We start from the raw sequence: 17,489 nt of genomic DNA, 5'->3' as shown, positions 1-17,489 counted from the left end.
AGACATATTGTCCTGCTCCTAAATTCACCGTAACCCAGTAAATGCTTTGCTGTGGCTGTCCATAACAGTCATATCTAAAACCAGTCAAGTCGGTGGTTGAAAATATTGCCTTATCTAAATGAATACTTTGAATCCTAGGACCCTGCAGCATCCCAGTCAACTGAGGAGACAGCCTGAGGTTCAGGCTTCGTACAAACCAACCATAATCTCTGCCATCCTAGCAGGTAGTTCAGCAAGAGCTGAACTTATTCACTGCAGTCTCTGCTACTGTTTACTGCCGATATTGACAGATTTTTAATCATCCTCATTGCCATTTTCTGTGATATATTCTGGTAGCATAAATGGACAAGATGGACACCAAGCATGGCTAGTTCAAGGAAATGCTTATTTATGTCATGATATCATTATGTCATTGTGTCATATCATTAGCATATTATACAAACACATTACAGGAGAGTAGTAGAGAATGATGATTTTGAATGAGAGGTGAGAGGCGTGGAAAAAGGTGAGATGCTCAAAGGAAGAGAAAGTGCCAGAGGAGTAGGGGTCAGGCCTTGACGGTCATGACAGGCAAGTGGTGGAAGATATAGCCAGGTGGGGAAACTTCATTAAGGAGAAAGAGGTCATCACCCTTCAGCAAAGTTTCCATTGAGGCCATGATGTTGATGCAATCGTCCACAATAAGTTCATGGATGGCAAGGGCCTTATTCACAAGTGAACTTACATTCTGGAGGGAGCTGCATAGAGGGGTGGTGAAAGCAGAGTCCACAGGATCAGCAGTGAGAGGGGTGAGTTGGACAGGAAGGAGATTGGCAAGATTAGCCCCCAGTGGGTTCACTGGGCAGAAAGGTTGGTGAGACAGTGGGATGGGAAAATTGGAGTTGCTGCACATAATGAACCAGCACCAAGTTCCTCAGTGATCCCTTCGAAGCATGCTGAGAGAGGTCCAGTAGGAAGCTGTAGACTTATCTAAGAGGGAGCCAAGCCTGGGAAGGTGGCAAGAGAACAGGAAGGTTGAGGAGTACTGATGGGTTGGAGTAGGGAATTGGAAGAGCAGAGTATCTGAAAGTGGAGAAGTGAAAGGAGGCATGGTGGGGTCTTGGTGAGGTAGAGAGAAAAGAAGTTAAAACGAAAGAGCAAAAGTGGGAACAGTGTGATGGGCTTCGGTCTGGAGCGGCCTCCAAAATGCACATGTGAATGGACTCAGGAAGAGCTTAAGTTACATAAAAATTAGGATACAAAAAAATCTGATAGTAAATAGGAAATAGATTGGAGATAATAGGAAGGAGTCCGGAGTTAAAATCAGAGGTCCTGTGGTGGGATAATGATGACTTGGGTAGGGTGGAATTAGCATGGGGCATCGACGAGCTGTTCTCTGAGTTCGAGTGAAGTCCAGAAGCTATTTGAGGGTAGAGTGTCAGAAGTATTTTTGTAGGAATAAAGATCCAGGAGGTGTACAGAGGTTTCATAGGAACAATGAATAATATTCCTACTTTCTTTGGCTCAACTATTCACTGCCTTAACCAGCTGATCCATCAAGTATTGTAATTAGTGTAATCACTCAATTTTAATTTTAATTTCCTTTTCAAATACTGCTGAGCTTCAACATTTCAGAATGCGTGGTGAAACATAGACCATTAGGAACTACTTCACATTACCCTAGTAAATGTAAATGTCTACTGAGTAAATTATTTTTGATTTCAATTGGCAGAATTGTTACAAGAGAAAACGAAGAGACATAATGGAGGTCACTACCACAATCCCTCGCAGTTCCACTGGGAATGCAATAATTACTGCAGGACCTATTATCACCAGGAGTGAAAGTGGTAAGATTAACCTGCTGTAGCCTGACAACAAATAAACACTAGGGAGTATTAAGATAAGTTCAGATTTCATGCAATTGTAACTTGTGATGTGAGGCTAGAAATTACTGTTGACAATAGCTGATGAACACTTAAATTTTATGAGAGAGCTCACACGCAAGCCAAATGAGAAATTGGATATGTGCTGTACATAATTTTCCAACCAAATGGCTTTGAAATTATGCACTGTGGTGATTGTTGTTAATCGCTGTTATTTCACATTGTGCCACTAATTTCGAAGTTAAGCTTTAACATTCTAATGGGCCAGATTTTGTGCTCGCTGGCAAATGAATGGCATGGTGTTCATTCCACTGACACTTGGCAATAAACTCACAATGGGTTTTTGCACTGGAAGTTTCTGTCAGCCAGACATTAAGAAGTACAGCCCCATCTACAGGGCATCTGGGATCTGTGTGAACGGAAAGAAACTGTGTATCTCCTTAACCAATCAAACTGAAGAATCATTAATAGCAGCACAATGTCAATACCAGGAAGTGTCAGTTAGAATATTTAATACAATGTCAAAACAGATGTAGAAAGTGAAATAAAGAAATATAGATTTGATTTTAAAAAGCGAGATAAAAGAGACAAAGAAAAAGAAAAAAAAAGCTTCTTTTTAAAATTTTTTTAAGTCTCCATCAATAATTAAAAGCTGAAGGAATGACACTCCACATTTTGAGTTAATTTTCAGTGCCAGAGAGGATGTTTGGTAGTAATCACTCTGTTAGAAGGAATGGACAAGCCCTAACCTTTTCCTGGTAAGTTTAGTGCATATATGTCAAGTAAGTACAGCAACTTCACGCTGTTCCATGTATTTTAGTGGTGAGTCAGATGGCACGGGATCATTATCACACAGCTTCTGGAGAAGCAGGGCATCTCAAACAGCAACTTCCTGATTTATGTGTTTAACTGTGTATGTGAGATTGCTGGAATTTGCTGTCCAATTCAATAATGGCGAGCAGCATTAGCCTCCTTGTTATTTTTACTTCAAAATCTGGACCAATGTATTTACAATGGCCGGGATTTTGTGTGGTCCCGAGGCGGGGTCAGAGGCGGGGGGCACTGCGTATCACGACGGGGGGGGGGGGGGGTGGGAGGAGGTGGAGGGCCCGTCGCCGCCCCGTCACCCAGCGATCTTCCGGTAGACAGGGTAGGCCGCAACAGCTTTCCCGCCCTGAGGCCAATTGAGGCCCTTAAGTGGCCTATTAATGACCAATTAGGGGGCCTCTTCCCACCGCTGCTGGGATCTTACTAGCGGCAGTGGGGGCCTGTGCCATGCAGGGAAATCACCTTGTAAAACAAGGCGCCCTCCCTGTGGGCTTGAGCGGGTGCCCCTCATTCTTGTGAACTTTGTGGCCCATGGAGGACCCTACCAGGATCCAGTTTATGCCTGGAACACCCCTCTCACTGGACTGCACAATCACTCCCCCATACCCGCTCACTGGGGCCTTCCAGACTGGCCCTGGTGGCCCTGCCTCACCCACCTCTAGTCCAGGTGTCCAGCACTGGTCCTGAGTCCGAGGCCCCTGCAGTACCGGCAGTCACCATCGATCACAGTGGTGCTGCCAATACTGCTGAGCTGCCAGATCTCTGATTGGCCGACAACTCTTGGAGGCTGGATCCCCATCTATAAAGGGACGGAGATACCGACTCCTGAAACTTTGATTGAAAAAGACTGGAGGATCACTCTGGGGGAGGGCGAGAAAAGGCCGAGGCGGGGAATCCCCCCACCTTTTAAGCCTGGTGCTGGGAGCCCCAGCTCCAGCACACAATCCAGCCCAATGTGCCTAACCAGACTATCACTTATTCCATGGAGCAATGCATTATTGATAGAGGATAAAGTGTGAACAATACACAAACAAAAGAAAGTGTAAATGCTGGAAATCTAAAATAAAATAAATGCTAGAAATACTCAGCTGTTCTGGCAGTACACAGAGTATTTCCATTTTTTTCTGTTTTCATTCCAATTTGTATAAGTCTGGCTCGGATACCTCAGTATTGGTACAGATTTATTGACCTACATCTATAATTTAATCAATGCCTATGCAACTATTGGCTAAATCACTTTGTACCCTGTATGCATTGTAGATATGGGATATGATACGAGCCCTACAGGCTGCCTGATCAAATAAGCACACATAAACACATGTGTTATGATCTCAGGACTGTCAGTTTGATAAAACAGTGGTTTCTCAATGTGCTTTCTTATACCATGGGTATGAATTAATAACCTGGTTGTTCACATTATAAATATGTTTGGACATTAAAGTTTGATCTGGGAATACCTCCCTTGAGGTTTTAATTCAGGAAGTGAGGGGCAGGAGGAAAGAACTCAGTTTCCTCAGCCAGAACTTCACAGGCTCAGGAGCCACTGGCAATGTGTACCTGAAGGGTCCAAACCTGATGAACAGCAGCCTTCCACCAGCTTTGCTGAGGCTATTAGGGGAGTATCTCGTAGGGGTAGAAAAGTTAGGAAACCTTTTAAGAAAAGCAATGCCGCACTTGGATGAATTCAAGGAAAGTATTATGTTTGGCTTCAAATTTATGGCATTTATCGAACTTGACACAATTGGCTTACAATGTGGTTTCATAGCAGCTTCTGAGTCTTCCTTCTCAGTATGTCATTGATATAGGAGTTATCTGATCAACTCACCGGAACCGCTGAGCAAAAAGATAATCCCTGACATCTATTGCTGGAAGGTGTTGTGGTGACCGTCCTTCTTCAACTGCTTCCTCCTTTTCCCCGCGCCACCCCAGCCCATTCTTCTCATCAGATGAGATCCGCTGCTGCTAATCTGGCTGTTCCAAAGGCTGGTCTCGCTGCAAGGTGAAGTTGTGAAGTATACAGAACACAGTGACGATACAGAATACTTTTCATACGACATATTATATGGTCCCCCCACACCTGGCAAGACACCTGAACCTAATCTTCAGCATCCCTATAGTGTGCTCAGTTATGTTCCTGGTGGTCCCATGGCTGCGTTGCTCACAAGTGGTGAGATCATTGAGGGGTGAAATGTTTTACCTCTGTAGGAGGTTGCCCATGTCCCCTAGCAGCCATCATGCCAAGTTCCTGGGTGGGTCAAATACTGGGGGATTGGTAGAGTGTCTCAGGATATATGCGACATGATGGTTACCAGGGTACTTTGCAGAAACTTGCATGATCCTGTTTCTGTGATCACCCATTAACTGCACATGGATGAAAACTGCTGGCTGGTGATCTGGTGCACTGATGGCAGCTTGTATGCGGTCAATGAAGCCTTGCCCATGGGGGAAGCCAGCCTCAGTCACAAATCCCCATGCTCTCTCCTGCTGACTGTTGAGGCCAATGGGGAAGGTGATGAGTTAGTTAGCCCTGTCAAAGCTTAATGCTTAATGCAGCTGTGCACTGTGAATTGGGAGATGCGGGTAAAGTCCCCTGCGGCAGATTGAAATAAGCCAGTGGCGAAAAAGTTGAGTGTTGTGGTGACTTTGAGAGCCACTGGTAAAGCATAGCCCCCTGCTCCAGTCAACAACAAGTCCTACTGCAGGAGGATGCAAACGTCTGACACAATCTATCTGGTAGAACAAAGCCTCTGAGGCACTGCTCCTCAGTTAGGCATGTAAATCCTCTGTTCTTCTACCACCAGCCCCCCTCACCTGTCCCAGCTCATTGAAGCTGCTGAGACTCCTAATGCTGCTTGTTCTGCTCCTCTCCCTCCGACTGTATGTCCATCCAGAAAAGACTGGTAATAATAATGATGATGAGCGAAAGGTTTCTGGGATAAAGTAAGTCAATAACAAAAGTTGTGAAAGGAGCAATTTGGAAGCTGGAGACTCGCCTGGCAAGCCACACAACAAGGATCCAATGACCTACAGTGTCAGTGGGGCTGTGGGCCATCAATCCTGCCAGTTTTACTAATCGCTTTCAAGCTGGGCAGGCCTCCCACTTGAGTGAGTTAAAATCGCAAACCAGTACCAATGAAACCATCCTGCCAAAGCTTGCATTTGTGAAGTAGGTCTCCTGCCTGGGGCAGGGTGCCCTCCCAAACCATCTTCTTGTCAAGTTAAAACGGGGCAGGTGGGAACATGTCCGAACATGGCTGAGCCCCCGATCACCATTATAAGTACCCAGGATGGGTTAAAGTCAGGGTTATTGTCTGAAATTGCAGTATTTAAACATGCACCACGTTTGGAATTTTATGCATTTCCAATATTCATTCCTGATGGGCAAGATTCCCAGCCATTGCACAAAGTCAGAAAATTATGCATTATGTGTTTATGTGACATTCCTTTGTTCACTATTTTAATGAAGTTTTCCCCTATTATTTTAAATTGGTTAATACCTCCTTTAAAATTCAAATGGGATCTTGCCATTTTTCCAGCCTGTTTCCATTTCGTCCTCCTCCTATTTGGAGCTGTTTACACCTCCTTTTGTTTTTCTAATACCTTTTCCCTGCCTAAGTGAATAAGAAACATTGAATATTCTTTGAATGATTATTTTAAGGGAGTGGTGAGAAGTGTGGATCAAGGTGAGGTGCTCGTCGGAGAAGGTACCAGAGGAGTAGGGAGAAATCGGCCACATCACAACTGCAGGGTAGATGATGAAGAGTTAGCCATGTTGGAGGGTTCAGAAAGTAGAATGCCACCCATGAGCCAAGTTTCAGTCAAAGCCAGGATGTAACAAACACTCTGGAGAGAAATATGGAGAAGGGTGGTGATTTTTGGTGAGCTGGCAAGAGTCCAAGGTGGGGGTGGTGTGTAATAGGAGTACGATGAGAAGGACATTGGTGAGGTTTGGCTCCAGGGGTCATATGGGGCAAGAATGCTAATGCGAGAAACAATGGAGCAGTTGGGTTGTTGCTTATCAGGAAGCACTATGGGTACCCCATAGTTGTAGGCTTATCCAAGAGGGATTGAAGGCTGGTGGCAGTAAAGTAGGAAGGTAGAGGAGTAGTGATGGGTTGAGTTAGGAATTGGGGGAAATATCCAAGATGAGAGAAGTGAAAGTGGAAATGACTGATGACAGAAAGGAAAGGAGATGGGAGAGAAGAGGCCAAGAGAAGAAAAAGTCAATAGAAATAATGGGGAGGATTTTATTCTGTTTTCAAGACAGGAACAGATGCGGGGTTGCACACAAAGTGGCAAAGGGTGGTGTCAGGCAATGTGCCCAACATTGTCATGGCCCCCTGCCATTTTGTCCAGAGTGGGGAAGGACGAGGATGCCTTTTCCACCCAGGCCAATTGAAGCCCTTAAGTAGTCAATCAATGGCTACTTAAGGGCAGCTACTCGACTCTGCTCCCATTTTCCTGAAGTAGGAGGAGCTTGTCGCATGTGGAGACACCGCCAGGTGTGATCTGGCAGCCTCCTCGCAGGCTCGGGAGTTCCTCCTCTAGGGGCAATCCATGATGACCATCCCTGTGGCAAGAATCCTCACCCTCACTAATCCTAACCCTAAACTCTTAAGACCCTCCGATTGGCAGGCCGCTCTGGAGGTGTGAGCTCATCCCTTAAAGGGACAACATCCCTGATCGCAGGTGGTTAATTGGCTGCCTGTAGTGAAATTCCAATGAGCGTCCAACAGGGGGTTGAGGCTGGGTCTCCCCCTGCCAGGAACCCTGCCGCCAGGATAAAATCCCTGCCATTGGGTCCAGGTATGGAATGGCAGCCAAAATGTGTGCACAAATAGACATAGAAAAGACCCTTTGTTGTGTATACTGAACTTTATAATCTCGCATGTAATGTCACATTCATTTAGTCTATCCTTCAGAAGGTGGACTGCTAAATGCTCTAGAAATGAAGCCAGTTATGAACCAACAAACTGGTTTATTTTACGTGCAATATATGAATGAACAGAATACAGTTTTATGTGAAATTCTTGCTGTTCCTCATAGCATGGAAAATAATAAATTATGCGAGCTGAGACCTTTGATATGGGGGCCACTCATTTACAGGTCATAAATTTTAGGATTGACTGAATTATCCTTTAAAGAGTGCCTCACCAACTTTTAAACCTGCTCCTAACTGCCCGTCTTCTTTGCTGTCTGTGTCAAGGATTGAGATGCCAATCAAAGCTACCACTTAAATAAGAATTATTTTCCCCTTCCAACAAAAACAACAACTTGTATTTATATAGCACCTTTACATAGTAAAATGCCCCATGGCACTTACTTTCAAATAACATTTGACACCGAGCCACATAAGGAGATATTAGGACAGATGACCAAAAGCTTCTTCAGAGAAGCAGGTTTTAAGGAACATTGCAAAGGAGTAAAGGGGTGAACAGAGGTGGAGAGATTTAGGAAGGGATTTCCAGAGCCTAAGGCCTAAGCAGCTGAAGGCACTGTTGCCAAAGGTGGAACAATGAGAATCAAGAATTCTCAAGATTCAGAATTGGAGGAGTGCTTGTTAATCTGCTAAGTGGGTATCAATTGTTTAATTATATGTAGGTGGAGGGTGTTAATTGGCATCTTACTTGAGCACATAAGCAGACACCAACTGAGACTGGTGGAGGTTTTTGAGTGAGGAACTACATGTTTGTAATTCTTTTACTGTGTGTAATAAATGTGAAACTGAGGCTTCAACATCATCCTCCACAACAAGCTTTCCAGAATTTAACAGTGCAGATATCTGGGAGGGTTGTAAGCATGGAGGAGATTACAGAGCTAGAAAGGGGCAAGGCCATGAAGGGATTTGAAAACAAGGATGAGAATTTTAAAATTAAGTCATTGTTTAACCAGGAGTCAGTGTAGGTCAGCGAGCACAGACGTGATGAGTGAATGGGACTTGGTGCGAGTTAGGACACGAGTAGTAGAGTTTAGGATGGCCTCAAGTTTACGGAGGGTAGAAAGTGGAAACCATGCTCAGACCCCTGATGGCATATCTGAATGAAAACCAGTCAGACTTTACAGATAGAGCTACGATGTTGTGGCCATTACGGAGACGTGGATATCACAGGGGCAGGAATGGATATTGGATGTTCCGGGGTTTAGATGGTTCAAAAGGAATAGGGAGGGAGGTAAAAGAGGTGGGGGAGTGGCATTGCTATTCAGGGATAGTATCACAGCTGCAGAAAGGGAGGTCGTCGAGGAGGGTTTGCCTACTGAGTCATTATGGGTGGAAGTCAGAAACAGGAAAGGAGCAGTCACTTTATTGGGAGTTTTCTATAGACCCCCCAATAGCAACAGAGACACGGAGGAACAGATTGGGAGGCAGATTTTGGAAAGGTGCAGAAGTAACAGGGTTGTTGTCATGGGTGACTTCAACTTCCCTAATATTGATTGGAACCTCCTTAGTGCAAATAGTTTGGATGGAGCAGTTTTTGTCAGGTGTGTCCAGGAAGGTTTCCTGACTCAATATGTAGATAGGCTGACTAGAGGGGAGGCTATGTTGGATTTGGTGCTTGGCAACGAACCAGGCCAGGTGGCAGATCTCTCGGTGGGAGAGCATTTCGGTGATAGTGATCACAACTCCCTGACCTTTACTATAGTCATAGAGAGGGACAGGAGCAGACGGGATGGGAAAATATTTAATTGGAGGAGGGGAAATTACAATGCTATTAGGCAGGAACTGGGGAGCTTGTTTAGGGAGCACTTGCTGCAACTGCTGGATAGGTTTGTCCCGATGAGGCAAGGAAGGGATGGTCGGGTGAAGGAACCTTGGATGACAAGAGATGTGGAACAGCTAGTCAAGAGGAAGAAGGAAGCTTACTTAAGGTTGAGGAAACAAGGATCAGACAGGGCTCTAGAGGGTTACAAGGTAGCCAGGAAGGAACTGAAGAATGGACTTAGAAGAGCTAGAAGGGGACATGAAAAAGTCTTGGCGGGTAGGGTTAAGGAAAATCCCAAGGCGTTCTACACTTATGTGAGGAACAAAAGGATGGCCAGAGTGAGAGTAGGGCCGATCAGGGATAGTGGAATGAACTTGTGCCTGGAGTCGGAGGAGGTAGGGGAGGTCCTAAATGAATACTTTGCTTCAGTATTCACGAGTGAGAGGGACCTGGTCGTTTGTGAGGACAGCGTGAAACAGGCTGATATGCTCGAACAGGTTGATGTTAAGAGGGAGGATGTGCTGGAAATTTTGAAAGACATGAGGACAGATAAGTCCCCGGGGCCAGACGGGATAGACCCAAGGATATTACAGGAAGCGAGGGAAGAGATTGCCGCGCCTTTGGCGATGATCTTTGCGTCCTCACTGTCCACTGGAGTAGTACCAGATGATTGGAGGGTGGCAAATGTTATTCCCTTGTTCAAGAAAGGGAATAGGGATAACCCTGGGAATTATAGACCAGTCAGTCATACGTCGGTAGTGGGCAAATTATTGGAGAGGATTCTGAGAGACAGGATTTATGATTATTTGGAAAAGCATGGTTTGATTAGAGACAGTCAGCATGGCTTTGTAAGGGGCAGCTCATGCCTCACAAGCCTTATTGAATTCTTTGAAGATGTGACAAAACACGTTGATGAAGGAAGAGCAGTGGATGTGGTGTATATGGATTTTAGCAAGGCGTCTGATAAGGTTCCCCATGGTAGGCTCATTCAGAAAGTAAGGAGGCATGGGATACAGGGAAAGTTGGCTGTCTGGATACAGAATTGGCTGGCCCATAGAAGACTGAGGGTGGTAGTAGATGGAAAGTATTCAGCCTGGAGCTCGGTGACCAGTGGTATTCCACAGGGATCTGTTCTGGGACCTCTACTCTTTGTGATTTTTATAAATGACTTGGATGAGGAAGTAGAAGGCTGGGTTAGCAAGTTTGCCGATGACACGAAGGTTGCTGGAGTTGTGGATAGTGTGGAAGGCTGTTGTAGGTTGCAACAGGACATTGACAGGATGCAGAGCTGGGCTGAGAAGTGGCAGATGGAGTTCAACCTGGAAAAGTGTGAAGTGATTCATTTTGGAAGGTCAAATTTGAATGCAGAATACAGGCTTAAAGACAGGATTCTTGGTAGTGTGGAGGAACAGAGGGATCTTGGGGTCCATGTCCATAGATTGCTCAAAGTTGCCACCCAAGTTGATAGGATTGTTAAGAAAGCGTATGGTGTGTTGGCTTTCATTAACAGGGGGATTGAGTTTAAGAGCCGCGAAGTTATGCTGCAGTTCTATAAAGCCCTGGTTAGACCACACTTGGAATATTGTGTTCAGTTCTGGTCGCCTCATTATAGGAAGGATGTGGAAGCTTTAGAGAGGGTGCAGAGGAGATTTACCAGGATGCTGCCTGGACTGGAGGGCATGACTTACGAAGAAAGGTTGAGGGAGCTAGGGCTTTTCTCATTGGAGCGAAGAAGGATGAGAGGTGACTTGATAGAGGGGTACAAGATGATGAGAGGCATAGATACAGTGGATAGCCAGAGACTTTTTCCCAGGGCGGAAAGGGCTATCACCAGGGGGCATAATTTTAAGGTGATTGGCGGAAGGTTTCGGGGAGATGTCAGAGGTAGGTTCTTTATACAGAGAGTGGTGGGTGCGTGGAATGCACTACCAGCGGTGGTAGTAGAAGCAGATACATTAGGGACATTTAAGCGACTCTTGGATAGGTACATGGATGATAGTAGTATGAAGGGTATGTAGGTAGTTTGATCCTAGAGTAGGTTAAAGGATTGGCACAACATCGTGGGCCGAAGGGCCTGTACTGTGCTGTACTGTTCTATGTTCTATGTGCATATCACCGGCTCAAATTAACCTAGCAATAGAAAAACATAATACTGAAATGGCTCCAGATGACTTGTCCTAAGCAAATTTGCAATTAGCTAGCATCTCTGAAGTAAATCCTTTATGATTTTAGCCTGACTTGCTATCGGAAACATATTTAGGGTAAATTTTCATCTTCACCGCATCCAGTGGAGCAGGTCATCTTTAATGGGATGAAAAATGGGTGGATTCTACAATAGGCAGGAAATCCAATCTCCCATATTATCAGCAAAATGATAAGGATGAAAATTTACACCATTAAAATTTAAAGCAAAATCCTTTCCTAGTCAATATATACAAATATCAAAATATGACACCAGTTAAAGCTAGGATCTGCACAAAGTTCCTTTTACTCTGTTCCAGCAGTTTACCCAAACTTCTAATGCGAATGTTTCATTTTCCCATATCGGACATCTTAATGGTCAATCTGAGTAAGACTGACATTTAAGCCAGGGGTCTGCAACCTGCAGCTGCATAGCCTCATGTGGCTCCTGACCTTAATTGATCTAACTCATTTTGATGGTAATTACTTGGATTGTTTCATTTTGTTAATTTTTCACAATGCTAATAAGAGTTTATTATTCAATTAACAACTTTTTTGTAAAAAAACATTAAAATTATGTTGAAATGTATCTCTTGTTTTTCATTATTATTGGCGTTTGAGTAACAGCATTGGGCTCTTAAGATATTGGGCTGAATTTTCCGGCCTCTCGACGCTGTGGGTCGCGGCAAGGAGGCCAGTAAAATGCAGCGGGGAGAGGTCTGCCACGACCCACAACGCTGACAAGGGCCCGCTGCATATAGCTGGCAGCAGGGGGGACCTCGGTGCAGCGCCCCGCCCCCCCCCTCCCCCTCCCCCTCCCCCTCCCCCTCCCCCTCCCCCTCCACCACTGCCTGCCGGCGGGCCCTTCATCTTAATATTCAAATTGACAATAAAGAGATGTAAATGAAATGAACTTACCTACAGGCAGTGGCCGTCCCATGCCGATTTTACGACAGCCGTTCGTACTCCGCGCACCTTCGGAACTCCGTACGGAGTTCCAAGGCGAGAACCTGGTGGGGAGGGGGGAGGAGTAGAATTTTCAGGGCAGGAGGGGTGGAGGAATGGGGTAAATAATCTTTACTGGCTAATGGGATGGTGGGAAGGGGTTGAGGGTCAAAGGGAACAAATTTTGGGGGGAAAAGTTCGGAATACTGTTAAAGATTTATTATGGGGGAAGAGTGCAATTAATGTATAATTTGTCCATTGGGCGGGTGGGAGAAGTGATTTATATTTGAAATGACATTTTATTGTTACATCCCGGAGATCGGGACCTTTACATTTTAAAATGCTACTGAAGGGCTTAAAGCCCTTTAAAAATGGCGCCGGCTCCTGTGCGGTGGCGCTAGACGCCACTGCCGGGGATATAGCAACCGCCCCCTTACCTCATGTAGGCGGCCGCTCGGCCCCCTCTATTTAAATGAGCCCCTGCGCGTAATATCGTTGGGGCTCAGGGAAGGCGCATCCGCATGGGATGCACGCTGCTTTTAGAGTGCGCCGCCGCAAACTGCGGCACACTCGTAAAATTCAGCCCATTGTGTTTTTTGACTAAATTTTTTTAAATGCCTCTTCTTGTTGTTAAGGTTGCCAAACCCTGGTTGAGGCAATTTTCTGCTGTGAACACATGCAATCCAGGACATTACTGACATTGTCCAAATTTTCTTCATATAGAATCCTCGCAATCAGCAGAGAGAGGAAATTTTGATCAGAACATTTTGTACTTGATTCAAATCCAGGTCCTGGCAGTAAAAAAATGGCTTATTAACCCACTGCACCACCCAGTTCAAAGGATTGCTTTCTTGTCATCTCTTTGTGAAAAATGTCAGACATTGTTTTGGGTTGACTTGATTCCATTGCTGAGAAGGCAGGTTGCAAGGAAGAATAATGGAAGATTGACTACTCAGATGCAGTATTGCAATGGCTGTTTCAATCTGGAATTATAAAATTACCAGAAAATAATATGCATGCTCTCGTGTAAGATAACACCGATTACAGAGATTTGCCTTTCAGTTTAATAAACATTTATTATCAGACCAAGGGATGACTAAATAGCATCTCGAACATAATAACCAAATAAGTTAGAATTCCATCAGGAAATATTTCAATTGTTAAAGTTCATGCACAATGCTTAACATGCTGTTATACATTCCAGCATTATTCCTAGACTGTCATTAAATTTTCCACCCTTATGTATCCCTTTCACTGCGGTGCAGATCTTTAAATCACTAAGAACCTTTGTTCTTATATTGCCTAAATGTTTTATTTTTTATTTTGCTTCCGACAGATGACACAGCAGCAAACAAATCCCAAGTTGGTAAGACTTATTCTGTTAATTTTCTTTTGTGACTTGGATCTTCATCAAATTGCTCAAGTTTAAAATCTCTCATTTTCCTTTTTCATAATATGCTTCATTGGTGTTTTTAACAGAGTAAAGAGAAAGTAATTGCTCTGATTGCTAATAGGAATCTTATAATTGTGCTCCTCAAAATTTCCTCTGGTCGGTAATTCTAGTGAACTTGTAAGAACAAGAGACCAACACAGAGCAAGTAATAGAGAAATGTACTATAACTTGCAGGGCATAATTCAAAGGTATTCTGGGGGAGGTTGGTCATGAGGGCAGAGGTGGGGTGTTCCAGCAGGGGCAGCCCTTGCTGGCATGGGGTCCCTCCATGGGCCAGAGTGCCTGATCAGGAGGCCCCACCCCCCGAGCCAGCAGGGAGGCTGCCAGCTTTTACTGGGCAACCTTCACATGTGATGGAGTATTCCCCCCATCGCTGCTGGTAAAATACCAGCGGTCGCGGAAAGAGACACTTCACTGGCCCTTAGTTGGCCAATTAATGGCTTCAATTGGCCTAGTAAAATTCCATGGCATCAGGAAGGCAGCAGGCACTCCACCCCCCACCTTCTCTTGCCATTTTATGCCGCCACCCCCGCTTCACAGCCTGCCCTAGAGGGCTGGTAATGTCTCTCCTTCAACACTTGTGAAATCTTCAGCAGCTTGAAGATTGATTTCTGAAATACTCTCCTTGCCTCTCCAGCCTTCAGAAATTTCAGCTAATTCAGAACTCCACAGATTGTGTACCCGCCTGCACGAAGTTTTGCACATCCGTTGAACCTATGCTTGTTAAACTCCACTGGCTCCCCATTTTCCAAGCAACTTAAAGATCCTTGTCTTTAAAGTCCCATCACCTTGCTCTGCTCTGAGTGGTTTCCTCCAGCTAAATGTACGTGCCGGCACCCTCCACTCCTCTGACTCAAGATTACTGCTTGTTTCACACTCCTTTTACTCCACCTATGAATGGTCAGTCATTCAGTCAGTGCATCTTTGCCCTCCATAATTTCCTCCCAAAACCACACTGCCTTGCTATCTCCCTCCCTGCCTTCAAAAGATTCCTTGTTTGGAAATTCAGGAAGTTAACACAAAACTGTGCTTAAATTTAACACAATTGTAATGAATTTAGAAATTTAACTAAGGCACTGTTTTTTTCACTCCTCTCATCCATCGGAGCTAACATTGTACCATTGTTTAAAAAGGGAGAAAGGGTTAGGACCGAGTAATTACAGGCCAGTCACCCTAACCTCGGCAGTGGGAAAATGATTGGAAAAAATTCTGAGGGACAGGATAAATCTTTCTTTAGAAAGACGTGGATTAATCAAAGACAGTCAGCATGGATTTGTTAAGGGAAAGTTGTATCTGAGTAACATGATTGAATTCTTTGAGGAGGTAATAACGAGGGTCGATGAGGGTAGTGCATTTGATGTGCTCTATATGGATCTTAGCAAGGCTTTTGATGGCAGAAAGAGTCACGAATGCCCTTGAGATCCAAGGCAAAGTGGCAAGTTGGATCCAAAATTGGCTCAGGGGCAGGAAACAAAGGGTAATGTCCATTAGGTGTTTTTGTGACTGGAAGGCTGTTTCCAGTGGGGTACTGCAGGGCTCAGTAATAGGTCCATTGCTTTTTGTGGTATATAGCAATGATTTGGACTTGAATGTAATAGGTATTAAGAAGTTTGCAGACAATACAAAAATTGGCCATGTGGATTATAATGAAGAAGAAAGCTGTAGACTGCAGGAAGGTATCAATGGATTTGTCAGGTGGGTGGAACATTGGCGATGGAGTTTAATCTGGAGAAGTATGAGGAAATGTATTTGGAGAAGGCTAACAAGACAAGGGAATACACAATAATTGGTAGGATACTGAGAAGTGTAGAGGAACAGAGGGTCATTGGGGTGCATGTCCACAGATCCCTGAAAGTGGTCAAGAGATATACTTGCCTTTATTAGCCAAGGCATAGAATATAAGAGCTGGGAGGTTATGCTGGAACTGTAGAAAACACTAGTTAGGCCACAGCTGGAGTACTGCGTGCAGTTCTGGTCACCGCACTATAGGAAAGATGTGATTGCACTAGACAGGGTACAAAGAAGATTTACAAGAATGTTGCCTGGACTGGAGAATTTTAGTTATGAGGACAGATTTGATAAGCTAGGGTTGTTTTCTTTGGAACACAGGAGACTAAGGGAAGATTTAATGGAGTTGCATAAAATTATGAGGAGCCTAGATAAAGTGGATCGGAAGGACCTATTTCCTTAGCGGAGATGTCAACAACCAGGGGGCATAGATTTTAAATAATTGGTAGAAGGATTAGAGGGGAGTTGAGAAGAAATGTTTTCACCCAGAGGTTGTTGTGGGTCTGGAACTCACTGCCTGAAAGGATGCTAGAGGCAGATACCCTCATCACATTTTAAAAATACCTGGATTTGCACTTGAAGTTGTTATCTACAGGGCTACAGACCAAGTACTGGAAAGTAGGATTAGACTGGATATCTCTTTTTCGGCCAGCACAGACATGATGGGTTGAATGACCCCCTTCTGTGCCTTAAGTTTTCTACGTTTCTGTTTTCATGGCCCTGCCCACCCTACATCCATCTACAAGTATTCAGGGAGAGAAGGGTGTGGCAAATTTAGTCCTCAGTCTCTAACTATAACCTAATTTTCTCAAATCTAAAATCTTCTAAAATCTGGCACACAATCAGAACATTGCACTTTTTAAGTCATGCTTGGATCAGATCTCTACAGACCATGCAGATGTCAAGCAGCACTTAAATCTCAAAGTGAGGTTACTAATACTGAAGTAGAATCTTAATCAAAGCAACAAAAGGTACTTTATTATTAGATAAACATATGTTTTACCGTTGATAAAACTCTGATCTCGTTTTCATTTTCATTTCAGGAAACATGGGAAAATCTACCTTTCATTTCAACTCTGTGACAACTGCGTTAGTTTCTGGAATTGTTGTCCTGGGTGTGATGACTATTTCATTTTTTATAACCTCTGTCATTCTTAATAGGAAACGGCAAAATAGTAGTGCTTTAACTGGAATCAGAAATCCTGTTTTTAATTAGTTAGATCTGGGTAATTTGTATTTTTTTAAATCTACATAATACAGTTGATTAGCATATTCCCTGATTATTTTAGGGCAGGAGGTTATGAAATTTTTTTGGTCGAGGAATCAAGCATAGACCTACTAGATGTTTTGTAATCCAGTTCATTGATATTTCCTACCATACAACAGTATCAGAAAAGAACACATACATTTTCCCACAAAATCTTCAGTGATATTTTAATGAATGTGTTCCATTTCTTGTACATGAGCTGGGTTGGCAGAGGATAGAAACGCTATCCAGGTTTGACAGTAAGCCGAGGCGTTTGCAGTAATGGTAGCATCAACATGATATATTAACCTGGGTATGGACTGAACTATCCATTAAACCTAGTATGGAAGGGAGAGAAGAAATTATGTCTTGAGAGTTTTTTGACTAAATTTTTATGCTCATCAAGCTGAGGAATGTTAGCACAGTGTAATGGATCACTTTACTATTTCAGGCTCCCAGTGTTGGCATCAAGCATTCCCATGTCA

The 17,489-nt window shown here is 44.1% G+C and overlaps 1 protein-coding gene across 1 annotated transcript in view; it reads left to right on the top strand.

The window, feature by feature from the left end:
• The window catches only part of zpld1a (zona pellucida-like domain containing 1a), a 51,290-nt gene extending 34,316 nt beyond the window's left edge, over positions 1 to 16,974 (top strand). The window contains exons 8-10 of the mRNA XM_068039970.1: positions 1,712 to 1,826; positions 13,854 to 13,883; positions 16,802 to 16,974. Of these exons, the coding sequence (XP_067896071.1) occupies positions 1,712 to 1,826; positions 13,854 to 13,883; positions 16,802 to 16,974 (318 nt within the window). The remainder of the gene's footprint in view (positions 1 to 1,711; positions 1,827 to 13,853; positions 13,884 to 16,801) is intronic.
• The last annotated feature ends 515 nt before the right edge of the window (positions 16,975 to 17,489 follow it).

The sequence above is a fragment of the Heterodontus francisci genome, chromosome 10 (genome assembly GCF_036365525.1).
Source record: "Heterodontus francisci isolate sHetFra1 chromosome 10, sHetFra1.hap1, whole genome shotgun sequence".
Taxonomy (NCBI): domain Eukaryota; kingdom Metazoa; phylum Chordata; class Chondrichthyes; order Heterodontiformes; family Heterodontidae; genus Heterodontus; species Heterodontus francisci.
The sequence above is the reverse complement of the archived record's forward strand: the minus strand, read 5'-3'. Positions and strand labels throughout refer to the sequence as shown.